Source organism: Danio rerio, chromosome 2 (assembly GCF_049306965.1).
Source record: "Danio rerio strain Tuebingen ecotype United States chromosome 2, GRCz12tu, whole genome shotgun sequence".
Lineage (NCBI taxonomy): Eukaryota > Metazoa > Chordata > Actinopteri > Cypriniformes > Danionidae > Danio > Danio rerio.
Genome location: NC_133177.1, coordinates 171,822 through 185,000, shown reverse-complemented (window position 1 = coordinate 185,000; position 13,179 = coordinate 171,822). Strand labels below are relative to the sequence as shown.

General features: G+C 43.0%; 1 protein-coding gene across 3 annotated transcripts in view; it reads left to right on the top strand.

Moving 5' to 3' along the window:
- The window catches only part of adcy1b (adenylate cyclase 1b), a 55,011-nt gene extending 43,575 nt beyond the window's left edge, over nt 1-11,436 (top strand). The window contains exons 13-20 of one of the 3 annotated variants that reach the window (XM_073920200.1): nt 21-280; nt 995-1,121; nt 1,526-1,663; nt 4,229-4,375; nt 4,595-4,693; nt 4,774-4,888; nt 6,185-6,309; nt 6,749-11,436. In XM_073920200.1, the coding sequence (XP_073776301.1) occupies nt 21-280; nt 995-1,121; nt 1,526-1,663; nt 4,229-4,375; nt 4,595-4,693; nt 4,774-4,888; nt 6,185-6,309; nt 6,749-7,096 (1,359 nt within the window). In that variant the 3' untranslated portion in view covers nt 7,097-11,436. 3 annotated transcript variants of the gene reach the window in all.
- The last annotated feature ends 1,743 nt before the right edge of the window (nt 11,437-13,179 follow it).

Below are 13,179 nucleotides of genomic sequence, written 5' to 3'. Positions count from 1 at the left end.
TGTGTGTGTGTGTGTGTCAGGTGGGCTGTATGCCGTGGCTCTGGCCCTCGAACTCCACGCGCTCCATCGTGATCATCGACGCGGCGGCGGGCCTGAACCGCACCATGGCGGAGCTGCCGTGCGCAGGCGCTCAGTACGCCTTCCTGTGCTGCATGCTGGGAACGCTGAGCATGGCGCTGTTCCTGCGGGTCTCCTGGATCCCCAAGATGATCCTGCTGCTGCTGCTGCTGGTGCTCTACATCACCATCCTGGAGCTCAGCGGATTCAGACGCGCCTCTGGGTGAGACACGACCACCACAGACACACTGCAGGAAACACTACGGTACTGTACAGTGAACACTACAGCCATTCTCAACCACACTGTAGTGAAGTGCCATTTTGCTGTGGTGATTCTACAGTTGCTATGGTAACACAACCACTATAGTAACTGATCTGTTGTGGTGATTCTACTGTTGCTATGGTAACACAACAACTATAGTAATTGATCTGTTGTGGTGACTCTACAGGTGCTATGGTAACAACAACTACTATAGTAACTGAATTGTTTTGGTGATTCTATGGTTGCTATGGTAACACAACTACCATAATAATTGATCTGTTGTGGTGATACTACAGTTGCTATGGTAACACAACAACTATAGTAATCTGTTGTCGTGGTTCTAGTTGCCATGGTAAAATAACAACTACAGTAATATAAACAAATGATGCAACACTGTACTTTTCTTTAACTGAAGGGTATATTATACAACACCACAGTTTACTGTAGTAAAAACTAGAGTATACTACAGTATTTACTGATCAGCTGATCAGTTGTCAATACAGCAGTCGTCCCACCCTGCAAAAATGTATTTCAGGAGCAACATTTCTCCATTAAGTCTTCAAACAGCTGCTGATCTGTGTGTGTGTTTGCGTGCATGTCTGTGTGTGTTTGCGTGCATGTGTGTGTGCATGTGTGTGTGTGTGTGTGTGTGTGTGTGTGTGTGTGTGTGTTCAGCTGGGCTCTGTTGAGTGTTCGGGGTCTGGAGCCGCTTCTGTCTCTGCTGCTCTTCTCCACTGCTGTGGCTCTTCACTCCAGACAGCTGGACCTCAAACTGCGGCTGGACTTCCTGTGGGCCACTCAGGTACATCATACACACACACACACACACACACACACACACACACAGCACTATATATGAACAAACACATGTAACTATACGTAAAGTAATTGAGCATATATGTGCACAGGGCTCCGCGTGCGTGAGCTCTCCCCCTGTGAAAGTGCTCATGTTCCTCCAGCTCTCGGTGAATATAGACTATATATGATGATGGAGCATTTACCATGACAGCTTTACTAACACTTATATTCAGTGAGTGGACACTCAGAGGGAGATAGAGGTGTTTTTGGTCCAGCAGGGGGCGCTTTCATACTGCTGTGACCACATGCCAAAGCTATCAATGCACTATCAGCTATCAGCTGTTCCCTAATGCGCTGCACATGTGGAGTGCTGATGCTGTGTGTGTGTGTGTGTGTGTGTGTGTTCAGGCAGAGGAGGAGAGAGACGGCATGGAGAAAGTCAAACTGGACAATAAGAGGATCCTGTTTAATCTGCTTCCTGTGCACGTGGCTCAACACTTCCTGCTGTCCAACCCCAGAAACATGGTGAGATCCTCCGAGCATCAGGTGTGCTGCAACATCACCAGTTACTCACACTCACACTGCTGTAACACACACACTCCTCACACTGACACACATCATTCACTGGATTCACCACACTAGTGTAAGGTCAGGGGGTGCACATCACTGATATACGGGCTGCATTTAAACTAAGAAATGAAGTTGAACATCACTCAGTGTTTACATCCAGCCCATATCAGTCGTTTACCACCCCTGACCTTACACTAATGAAGAAAATCCAACCAATGATGTTTCTCAGTGCAGGAGCCATTCTTTAGTGGAGATGTACACTCACTGGCCACTTTATTAGGTACACCGTACTAGTACCGGGTTGGACCCCTTTAGCCTTCAGGTCTGCCTTAATCCTTCATGTCAGAGATTCAACAAGCTACTGGAAATATTCTTCAGAGATTTTGCTCCATATTGTCATGATAGCATCACACAGTTGCTGCAGATTTGTCGGCTGCACATCCATGATGCCAATCTCCCGTTCCACCACATCCCAAAGCTGCTCTATTGGATTGAGCTCTGGTGACCGTGGAGGCCATTTGAGTACAGTGAACTCATCGTCATGTTCACCAGTCTGAGATGATTGAGCTTTATGACATGCTGCGTTATCCTGCTGGAAGTAGCCATCAGAAGATGGAGACACTGTGCTCATAAAGGGATGGACATGGTCAGCAGCAATACTCAGGTAGGCTGTGGCGTTGATGCTCAATTGGTACTAATGGACCCAAAGAAAATCTCCCCCACACCATTACACCACCACCACCAGCCTGAACCGCTGATACAAGGCAGGATGATCCATGCTTTCATGTTGTCTGAGTCGAGCATCTGAATGTGTCAGCAGAAATGGAGACTCATCAGAGCAGCAACGTTTCTCCAATCTTCTATTGTCCAGTTTTGGTGAGTCTGTGTGAATTGTAGCCTCAGTTTCCTGTTCTTAGCTGACAGGAGCGGCACCCGGTGTGCTCTTCTGCTGCTGTAGCCCATCCGCCTCAAGGTTGGACGTGTTGTGTGTTCAGAGATGCTCTTCTGCAGAGCTCGGTTGTAACGAGTGCTTATTTGAGTTACTGTTGCTGGAACCAGTCTGGCCATTCTCCTCTGGCCTCATCAACAAGGCATTTGCGCACACAGAACTGCCGCTCACTGGATATTTCCTCTTTGTCAGAGCATTCTCTGTAAAGCCTAGAGATGGTTGTGCGTGAAAATCCCAGTAGATCAGCAGTTTCTGAAATACTCAGAGCAGCCCATCTGGCAGCAACAACCATGCCACGATCAAAGTCTCTTAAATCCTCTATGTGGACAGGTGTACCTATTAAAGTGGCCAGTGTGTATATAATGCTATGAATATTGCGAATACAGTGAGCAGAATGTCTTCATTAAAATGACCTGCTCAACAACAAATGTCACCACATTGTTTCTGAACATGCACATTTTGTGGCAAACAGCATGTATTCTGCATTTTCAGATTTGTTTAATCGAGTTATGTTTGTTTAAATCATTTACTCAGTGTGTTTTATAGGTTATAGATTTCATTGTGTTATTCGAGGTGTTGCTTGTTAAACCTGCATGTTTAAAATGAGATGTCAGGGATCCATGTTCACTTTGCTGTCTAAAAGCATTGTGATGAGAAATCTAACTGTGATATTCCTGACTGATTTAATAACAGTTTAATTCAGTGAGTGTCCTCAGGAGTGTGCAGTTCACTCTCTAAATCAAGGCTAATTCAACACACTTCAGCTCAATAAACAGATATATATTTCACCTGTCTCTATAAACCGGCATTGGAGCTTATTCAGATGCACTAATCGCCAAGTTACAGAATTTTCCGTGAGTTTTCAAAACTGCAATTATCACTCACGGATTTGACGATAACGACATTCATTCATTCATTCATTCATTCATTTTCCTTCGGCTTATTACCTTATTAATCAGGGGTCGCCACAGTTGAATGAACCGCTAACTATTTCAGCATATGTTTTACACAGTGGATGCCCTTCCAGCTGCAACACAGTACTAGGAAACACCCATACACACTTATTCACACACACACACACACACTCATACACTACGGCCAGTGTAGTTGATCAGTTCCCCTATAGCGCATGTGTTTGGACTGTGGAGCACCCGGAGTGACCCAGCCAGGACTCGAACCAGCGACTTTCATTCTTTTAGGACTCAATGCAACACCACTGAGCCACCGTGCTACCTGATAAGGACACTGAAATGCTAATACTAACCATCGGAAAAGATACCTTGGTTTAGCTTGAATCTAGTACTGGTGACAGCACTATAGTACTGGTGTAGATCTGTAGTGCTGTGTGGGTGTTTCCCTTCAGCACTGCGTTTAAAAGGACGACTCTCGATCGCAGTGAATGCGCTTTTTATGATGAGAGGTGCCTTTTTTATACAACAATAGCAAGCGTGCAGGATACGCCGCTGATTCAGGGCTGGGATCTACCTCCTATTCTGAGTCTTGTTTGCGACAGATGTTTTACTCTGCCTGCACCACGTTTGTACCACAGTGTTGTGTGTGACTGATCTGATCCTCCGCTTCTGTCTCTGCAGGATCTGTACTATCAGTCGTATGCTCAGGTCGGGGTTCTGTTCGCATCCATTCCCAACTTCAACGACTTCTACATCGAGCTGGACGGAAACAACATGGGCGTGGAGTGTCTGCGGCTGCTCAATGAGATCATCGCTGACTTCGACGAGGTCTGAACACCCCTGGCCATCCTCACACACCTGTTCACATGCACATGATGGAGAATCAGCTTAAATCAGTAAAACAGCTCAATGGGGACATCAGGATGTGCATACGTTTTGAAAATCGTGGGCTGATATTTTCTGTGATGCTCCAGTTTGATGTGCATCTTTGCAGTGACGCACAGCTCCTGTAGTTAACCTCTCGCTTGTCTCCCTCCTCTGTCTCAGCTGATGGATAAAGAGTGTTATAAAGACATCGAGAAGATCAAGACCATCGGCAGCACCTACATGTCAGCGGTGGGGTTGGTGCCCACCATTGGAACCAAGGTCACCAAATCCTGCTGTTATAAAATGACGTGAACACACCGGCAGAGCCTTTATAAACATGATCATTCATTCATTCACAGGCCAAGAAATCCACGGCCACTCACCTGAGCACCATAGCAGACTTCGCCATCGAGATGTTCGACGTTCTGGATGAAATCAACTATCAGTCTTACAATGACTTTGTGCTGAGAGTGGGTGAGTCTGGAGACACCTGCACCACTGAGCTCAGCACAGAGGAAAACAGACAGAAGAAAGAGATGATTACGAGAACATGCACACAGCACACAGAGTTTCACTTACTTCTCTCATTTACTGTGTTAAAACAAACTTTGGATAAAATATATATCGACTTAAATATTCAAATATTACATAAATATAATATAATATAATATAATATAATATAATATAATATAATATAATATAATATAATATAATATAATATAATATAATAACAGGCCAAGAAGGTCTCTGGTTCAAGTCTCAGCTGGGTCTCAGCATGTTCTCCCCGTGTTGGTGTGGGTTTCCTCCGGGTGCTCCGGTTTCCCCCACAGTCCAAACACATGCGCTATAGGGGAACTGATCAACTACACTGGCCGTAGTGTATGAGTGTGTGTTTGTGTGTGAATGAGTGTGTATGGGTGTTTCCCAGTACAGGGTTGCAGCTGGAAGGACATCCACCGTGTAAAACATATGCTGGAATAGTTGATTCATTCCACTGTGGTGACCCCTTATAAATAAAGGGACAAAGCCGAAGGAAAATGAATGAATGAGTGAATATATTAACCAAAGATATAAACATTAAAATATAATAAACGCGATATATTTAATTTCTAATAGTCGGAAAGAATATACTTCACATTTTCCATTTAGTTAAAATAACTTTTTTTGACAAAAAAAAAGCTAATAATTTGAAAATTACTTTTTTTGCTTAATTTTATAACTACAAAATGTTTAAGTCAAATCTATTAGCCTTTTTCTGTATTGTGTTTTTAATTTCTAATTTAAATCATTGATGAATGACTGCTCGTTGACATTATAACTAACACCAATATGAAATACAGTGAAATATCAGTAGACAACAGCAGTGAAATAAGGGAATCTGCCAAATGCAGAAATGTAATTTAATAATCCCCGACAGGATGCTAAAAATGATGCAGACTAAAGTGGAGAATTATTGAGTTTAGACGATGTTAACGGAGTAATTCAGCCAAATATCACAGTCTGCTCACTGATTACTCTCCCTCAAGTGGGTTCAAACCATCACTAAAGAAGATATCTTGAAGAATGCTGAAAACAACATTGACTTTCATATCATATATCATAGAAGTCAAGGGTGATCATCTTGAGCGGTCTTCAAAATATCTTCCTCCTTGTTCAACAGAAGTCAGGTTTGGAAGCAGTGAGGGGTCAGTAAAGGAGGATTTGTAGTTTGTTTGGTTCGTTTACCTGTCCCTTGAGGGTGTTTAGTGAGTTTTGTTTGTGAATCCTCAGGTATTAATGTGGGTCCAGTGGTGGCAGGTGTGATCGGGGCTCGCCGGCCGCAGTACGACATCTGGGGGAACACAGTGAACGTGGCCAGCCGGATGGACAGCACAGGTGTGCCTGGAAAAATACAGGTGATCATGTCGACATTTACACTTTACCAGCCTTTAAAGTCTGCATCAACCGTAGGCTGAGACTGTTTCTTTTACATATCGCGAACATTTCCTAGAGAAACAGAATATTAAATGAGAAAACAGTGGGCGTGGCTTGTTTTTCCACTGCGAGCTGATTGGATGTAGTGAAGTAGGCGTTTCATTCAGAAAGATGGGAGAGTTATTAAAGCATAATAGACTCCTCCTCCTCACCATTTTTGGTCAGTGTCATAGCGATGACAGCTGGAGGGGCGTGGTAAAGTATGTTAGCCACACCCACTACCTCAGACTGAAGACAGAATGAAATGAAAACCAACAGGAAGTGCATCTTCAGATCTCAATTAAAGATTACTAGAGCTGCTCTTCATGACATGCACAGATGAACTGATCACCACAAACTGGCATATGTGTAATGTTGCAGGTGACAGAGGACGTGTACCGTCTGCTCCAGAACAACTATGACCTGATGTGTCGTGGCAATGTCAGTGTAAAGGGCAAAGGTCAGATGCTCACCTACTTCCTGGAGGGAAAAGCGCAGGATCCGGGGATCCGAGCGCCGCACCACACGGGCGGGCTGGAGCGCAGGGTTCATGCCATCGCCCGCACCAGCAGCACGCAGACCAAAGCCGGCAGCGTCTCCTCTGCAACATCCGGCCTGGCGGTGAGAGTCGGCCTGAGCAGCAGTTTCCACGGACCCCACGGACACAGCAACACCACCAATGTGCCTACAGTAGGGGAAGAGGAGGAGACCAAAGAGCAGGAGGTGTAGGGCGGATCGAGCACTGCGAAGACATGCTGGCGCAATTAAACGAGGCATGAGGACAAGGATTAATCGAGAGAAGTACTACAATTAATCAAGAAACTAATGCATTTATCAAGGGCATGAGTACATTTCTTTGAGACATGAGCTCAGTGATTAATCGAGACATGAGTATGATGATTAATCCAGAGGAGTACCACAATTAATCGAGATAAGTGTTATTATTAATCAAGAAACTGGTGGATTTATCAAGACATGATTGCATTTAGCTGAGGCATGAGTACAGTGATTAATCGAGACGATTAATCGAGAGGATTACTAAGATTAATAGATAAAGGTGTTATGAGTAATCAAGAAACTTGTGCAATTATCAAGACATGAGTACAGCAATTAATTAAGACATGACTATGGCAATTAACCGAGACATTAATATGACGATTAATCGAGAGGATCACTAGAATCAATCAAGATAAGTGTTACGATTAATTAAGAAACTAGCGCATTTATCAAGACATGTTTACATTTGACCAAGAGATGAGTACAGCGATTAATTAAGACATGAGCACAGTGATTAATCGAGACATGAGTATGATGATTAATCGAGATGAGTACTCAGATTAATCGAGATGAGTGTTTCGATTAATCAAGAAACAAATCCAGTTATGGAGACATGTGTAAATTTGGTGAAGACATGAGCACAGCGATTAATCGAGACAAATGTACAGTGGTTTATCAAGACCAGCGTACAATTGGCCGAGACATGAGTGTGATGCTTAATCGAGATGCAAGTACAGCGATTTATCAAGACATGAACGCAGCAATTAATCAGACACAGGTGCATCAATTATTCGAGACATGAGTACAATTAATCAGGAATCAGGTATGATTACTGAGTACACTTGAGCACACAAGTAATCAAGACATGAGTACAAATAACTTGGACATGAGGCCAGTGATTAATCGAGCCACATGCATGAATAATCAACACATGAGTACAATGAATAATTGAGACACGAGTACAGACTTTTATTAAGACGAATACACTTAAGTGAGGGATGAATATAATTGAGATAAATGCACAATTGATCGAGACAAAAGTCTGATTAATCAAGACATGAGCGATTTATTGAGATGAGTACAACATGTAAATGAGAGCTGAGTACAGTAAGACATGAGTACAACATTTAATTGATAAATCTTTACATGTGCGGAGTGATGAATCAGGACATGAGTACATTGGCTAATTGAAGAAGCAAGTACAGCCAGTTAATTGAGACAGGAGCACAGCGATTAATCAATCCAGATATGAGTGTGGAGATTAAAGCCTCAAATAATTGTTAGCAATCATATAAAAATGCAAACGTTCTGCCAATGTTTGCCTAAGGTTGCAAACAAGCGCTCTTCCAGTAATCTTAATAGAATGTTCAATCACAGTTATCAGGTCTGGAACAGTTACTGGCACAGAAACATTCTTATAAACATTGATCTGTTGCATTCAGTTTACATTTATTCATCCATTTTATAATAATATTCAGAGAACATTTAAAACAGCACTCCCATTATGGCCAATTTATAAAATCGAATGTGTCACTGCTAGGAAAAAATATATATGAAGTTAAATCCTGGACTTTCCTAATATCATTCTGGACTCACTCAGAACATTCACAGAACACATGTTCGCTGTCTGGGAAGCTGTCATTTGTCATATTTTGCCATCATCTGCTATGAGCTGTACATATAGATATTATTATGAGCAGAGTGTGTGTATTTTTGGTATTGAACTCTCCAGTGCATTGAAATGAATGTGTTTTGATTTTCCTATATAGAACGGCAATAGTACAAAGACACACTCTGCATCCAGACAAATAATGCACTGAACCATGACTCGTCTCCTCACACTCTCCATCATGTCATGACTCTAAAGATTTCCATCCTGATGACACATGTATAGCTGCACTTTGACAATAATAATACAATAATAATCAAGTTATGTGATGCTTCCGAAGCCTTACATCAGGATAGCTTATATACAAATAGCTGTTTAAAGCAGTGTGTGTGTGTGTGTGTGTGTGTGTGTGTGTGTGTGTGTGTGTGTGTGTAGACATCAGGGAGTTTAATACAGCCTAAAGAGAGCTTCATCATCACACTGACTGACTGTTCTAGCTATAAACTACAAGCTGACGTTCATCTATACCAGTGTTTCTTAACCATGTTCCTGGAAGAGCACCAGCCCGGCACATTATCCATGTCTCCTTCACCAAACACACCTGCTTCAGATCATCAGCTCATTAGGAGAGGCTGAGAGACCTGTGATGGGTGTGACAACCAAAGGAGACATTTAAAACATGCAGTGCTGGTTCTCCTCTAGGAACGTGGTTGAGAAACACTGATGTGTACGGTGGGGTCTGAAAGACACTGAAATTACATATTGCAGTGACCCAAACCTGATGGTGATGTTTAAAATAATGCACGATCTGAAAATATGAGTCATGTGACCAGAGACACTCATTTATTCTGTTGGCTTGAGAATGATCTACTGATCTGTTATATAAACGTCATCTTCTTTTAAAATGTATCTCCTCCTAGAGCATTCAAGCTATATCCACTAAACTCATGTCAGACCTTCACACTATTCTGACTCATGCGTATATGTCTTTTTGTACTGATCTGACCTATAGTTTTTCAAAAAATCATCTCGGAAATTTCGGAAAAGTCCCATTGGTTTAACATTGGACCATATTTTGTGTCCTCATAATTTTGCATCATTTGACTGTTGTACAAAAATGCGGCTGGGCTCATTTAACCCAGTCCACCGAGCTGCCAAAAAATGCTGATCTTTCCACTTTCTTGCCACAACCTAGCAACGAGATGTAGCACCCTAGCAACTGCCCCATTGACTTCCATTGTAAAAGCGGATATGGCTATCTCCACATCAGAACACTCTAGAGAAATGAAGATAGGCTGATTGCATTTAATCTGACAATAACCTTTTAAATATCAATCAACAACAATCTGGTCACACCATAGCAACCATTTACCCCACCCTAGCAACCCAAACCTAAAAAGTATATCTTAGAATATGAACATCATACAGACACTGGGTTTGCTTTGTCATTCATACTGGCAGGCTGCCATAGGAGAAACATGACTGTAGGCTTCCAAGCCACTCCTTAGCAACAAAACAGTCTACCCTAGCAACCGTTTAACAAGCCCTATATTTCTGCATCAGAACATTAAAGATATGGGATTTGGCTCTGATAAAAACAGAACTTGCCACACATGCTAACTGTGATTGGCTAAGTGTAACAAATGCTAACAACATGCTAGTGACATGCTAATCATGTAAGCATGCAGTGACCAATCAGATCACACTAGCAGCAACTGAATAGCAACCAGTCAAAGTACCCTAGTAAAGCTTAGCAACATCCGAGCCCCTTAGATTACTATAGAAGCTGCTTCAAACCTCAAGCTTTTAGAGTTAATACAAACATTCAAGCTAGGGTTTCTCAAGCCAACAATAAAGTCTGTCCTCATCCAGTTTACTAGTCCAGATTGGCCAAATAGCATAGCTTCTGTCTGTAAATGATCTGTATATCATGCTCAGACCCTGCTGTATGCATGTAGTGATGTAGTGTGTCATTAGCAGAGATGAACTCAGTTAAGGATATGTGCCAATTATATCTGACGTGTAGTGATTGGACATGATTCTGTCATCAACAGTCGCTGTAATAATAATAATAATAATAATAATAATATTAATCTGTGACTGTCGGAGGACTGAAACTGTCAGATGCCGGTTGTGTACAGTGTGTGTGTGTGTGTGTGTGTATGAGAGCTGACAGACTGACGGAGGACTGAGGGATGTGTGTTACTGGGGCTTCACCTGTGTTTGATGTTAATGAGGTCAGTAAAGGGAACGGCAGGGTACAGCAACCCACTGCTGACACTGAAGTCAGTGACCTGGGAGGCGGGAATGCTGTGTCACACACACAAACACACACCATATAGATCTCTGGTGTGTGTTTACAAGCACAAAACATTCTGTATGCCTCATTTCTGAGCCGGTTTAGGAGTCACAATGAAGGAACAACAGGTCAGTTTCTCTGCTGATGTTCTGCATCATGCCGCTTCTCTTCAGGGTGTGGGTCCGTCGCTCTCTCTAATGCAGATCTGTCCGGACAGTATTCTTGCCTTATTTGACATGCTTGCGGTGGTTGAAGTCGTTTGCCTTTTAGCTCTTTGATAAACAGAGGTGTATTTTGTAAATACAGCAGTGTTTGATATGCTGATCTTTGTACAGTGACAACTCCAGCAATATGAGGTTTTATAATAAAGAGAGTATTGAAGAACAGCGGCTCCGAGCGTCTGTGTTTACACGCATTCACTTTCCTTCAGCTCTATTTCAGGGCTCGCCACAGCGGAATGAACCGCCAACTATTCCAGCATGTGTTTTACACAGCGGATGCCCTTCCAGCTGCAACCCAGTTCTAGGAAACACCCATACACACTCATTCACACACACACACACACACACACACACACACTCATACACTACGGCCAGTGTAGTTGATCAGTTCCCCTATAGCATATGTGTTTAGAGCACCCGGATGAAACCCACGCCAACACAGGGAGAACATGCAAACTCCACACAGAAACACCAACTGACCCAGCCGAGACTCAAACCAGAGACCTTCTTGCTGTGAGGCCACAGTGCTAACCACTGAGCCACCGTGCCGCCCCTTTATATGCCCTGTTTCTGATAATGAGTACTACATACACTACAGTGTCTGCAAGTGCTGATTATACTGATTATATCTATATATGTTATGTGTGCTGACTCTGTTTAATATGATCATATGTTTTGCATTTATTAACAGCTCATGTATTATTAATATAACATCACATCATGAATAATGAATATCACTTTCCTGCATTGGTAGCATATAATATAATTGACCAGCAATTCATGATAGAAAAGCACAGTTATACACATTGTTGAGATGTGGCACGTTGCTATTAAACATCACACCAAATATGTCAACAGATGGAGGAAGCAAAGCAAACGAGATTTGAGCTCAGTCTGCAGAGCGGTGTATTGGCTCCTCTGTAGATGTTTGATTCCTCCAGGCCTGCGAGGGCAGTGTTTCCTCAGTCAGGAGAGAGTGTATCTGATGAGGTCCACAGGTGAGCTCTGGAGAGACGTGTGTGTCTGCAGCAGGTGAGCTGTGTAGTGTACTGGATGATGCCTGATGAAGCCGTGTTGATGTGAATAAGCTGGTTAGTGGCTGTTCCAGTCAGCAGGAGAATGTTCAGTTATATTCAGTGTTTATTATGGACGTTTGTTTCTGCCATCATGGCGACAGCAATGCTTTACTGCCGAGGTTCAGCTCACTGCCTGCATTTGCAACTCCTCACAATATTAAAATGTTTAGCCAGACGCAAGTTCATGTCTCACAATTTTGAGAAAGCAGTCAGCATGTTCAGGATTGCAGTATATCATTCTGAGAGCTCTCAGAGACGTCATTATGATTCTCATTATATTATATGCAGATTTGGGACTTCATATCGCACACTTCCAGCTCTGAATAATGTCTTGCAATTCTGGGCAGCAAGGTGGAGCAGTGGTCAGCACTGTTGCCTCACAGCAAGAAGGTCGCTGGTTCGAGTGTCGGCTGGGTCAGTTGGTGTTTCTGTGTGGAGTTTGCATGGTCTCCCCGTGTTGGCGTGGGTTTCCTCCGGGTGCTCCGGTTTCCCAAACACATGCGCTATAGGGGAACTGATCAACTACACTGGCTGTAGTGTATGTGTGTGTGTGTGTGAGAATGAGTATGTATGGGTGTTTCCCAGTACTGGGTTGCAGCTGGAAGGGCATCCGCTGTGTAAAACATATGCTGGAATAGTTGATGGTTCATTCCACTGTGGTGACCCCTGATGAATGGGGACTAAGCTGAAGGAGAATGAGTGAATGAGTGAATGAGTGAATGAGTTCTGCAATGCTAGTTTCCTCAGATTAGTGAGATGTAAGTTCACAGTGGCTAGTCTATCTCCTTGTCCCTCCTGTTGTCTGTGATTCTGTGCACAGTGTTCACCCT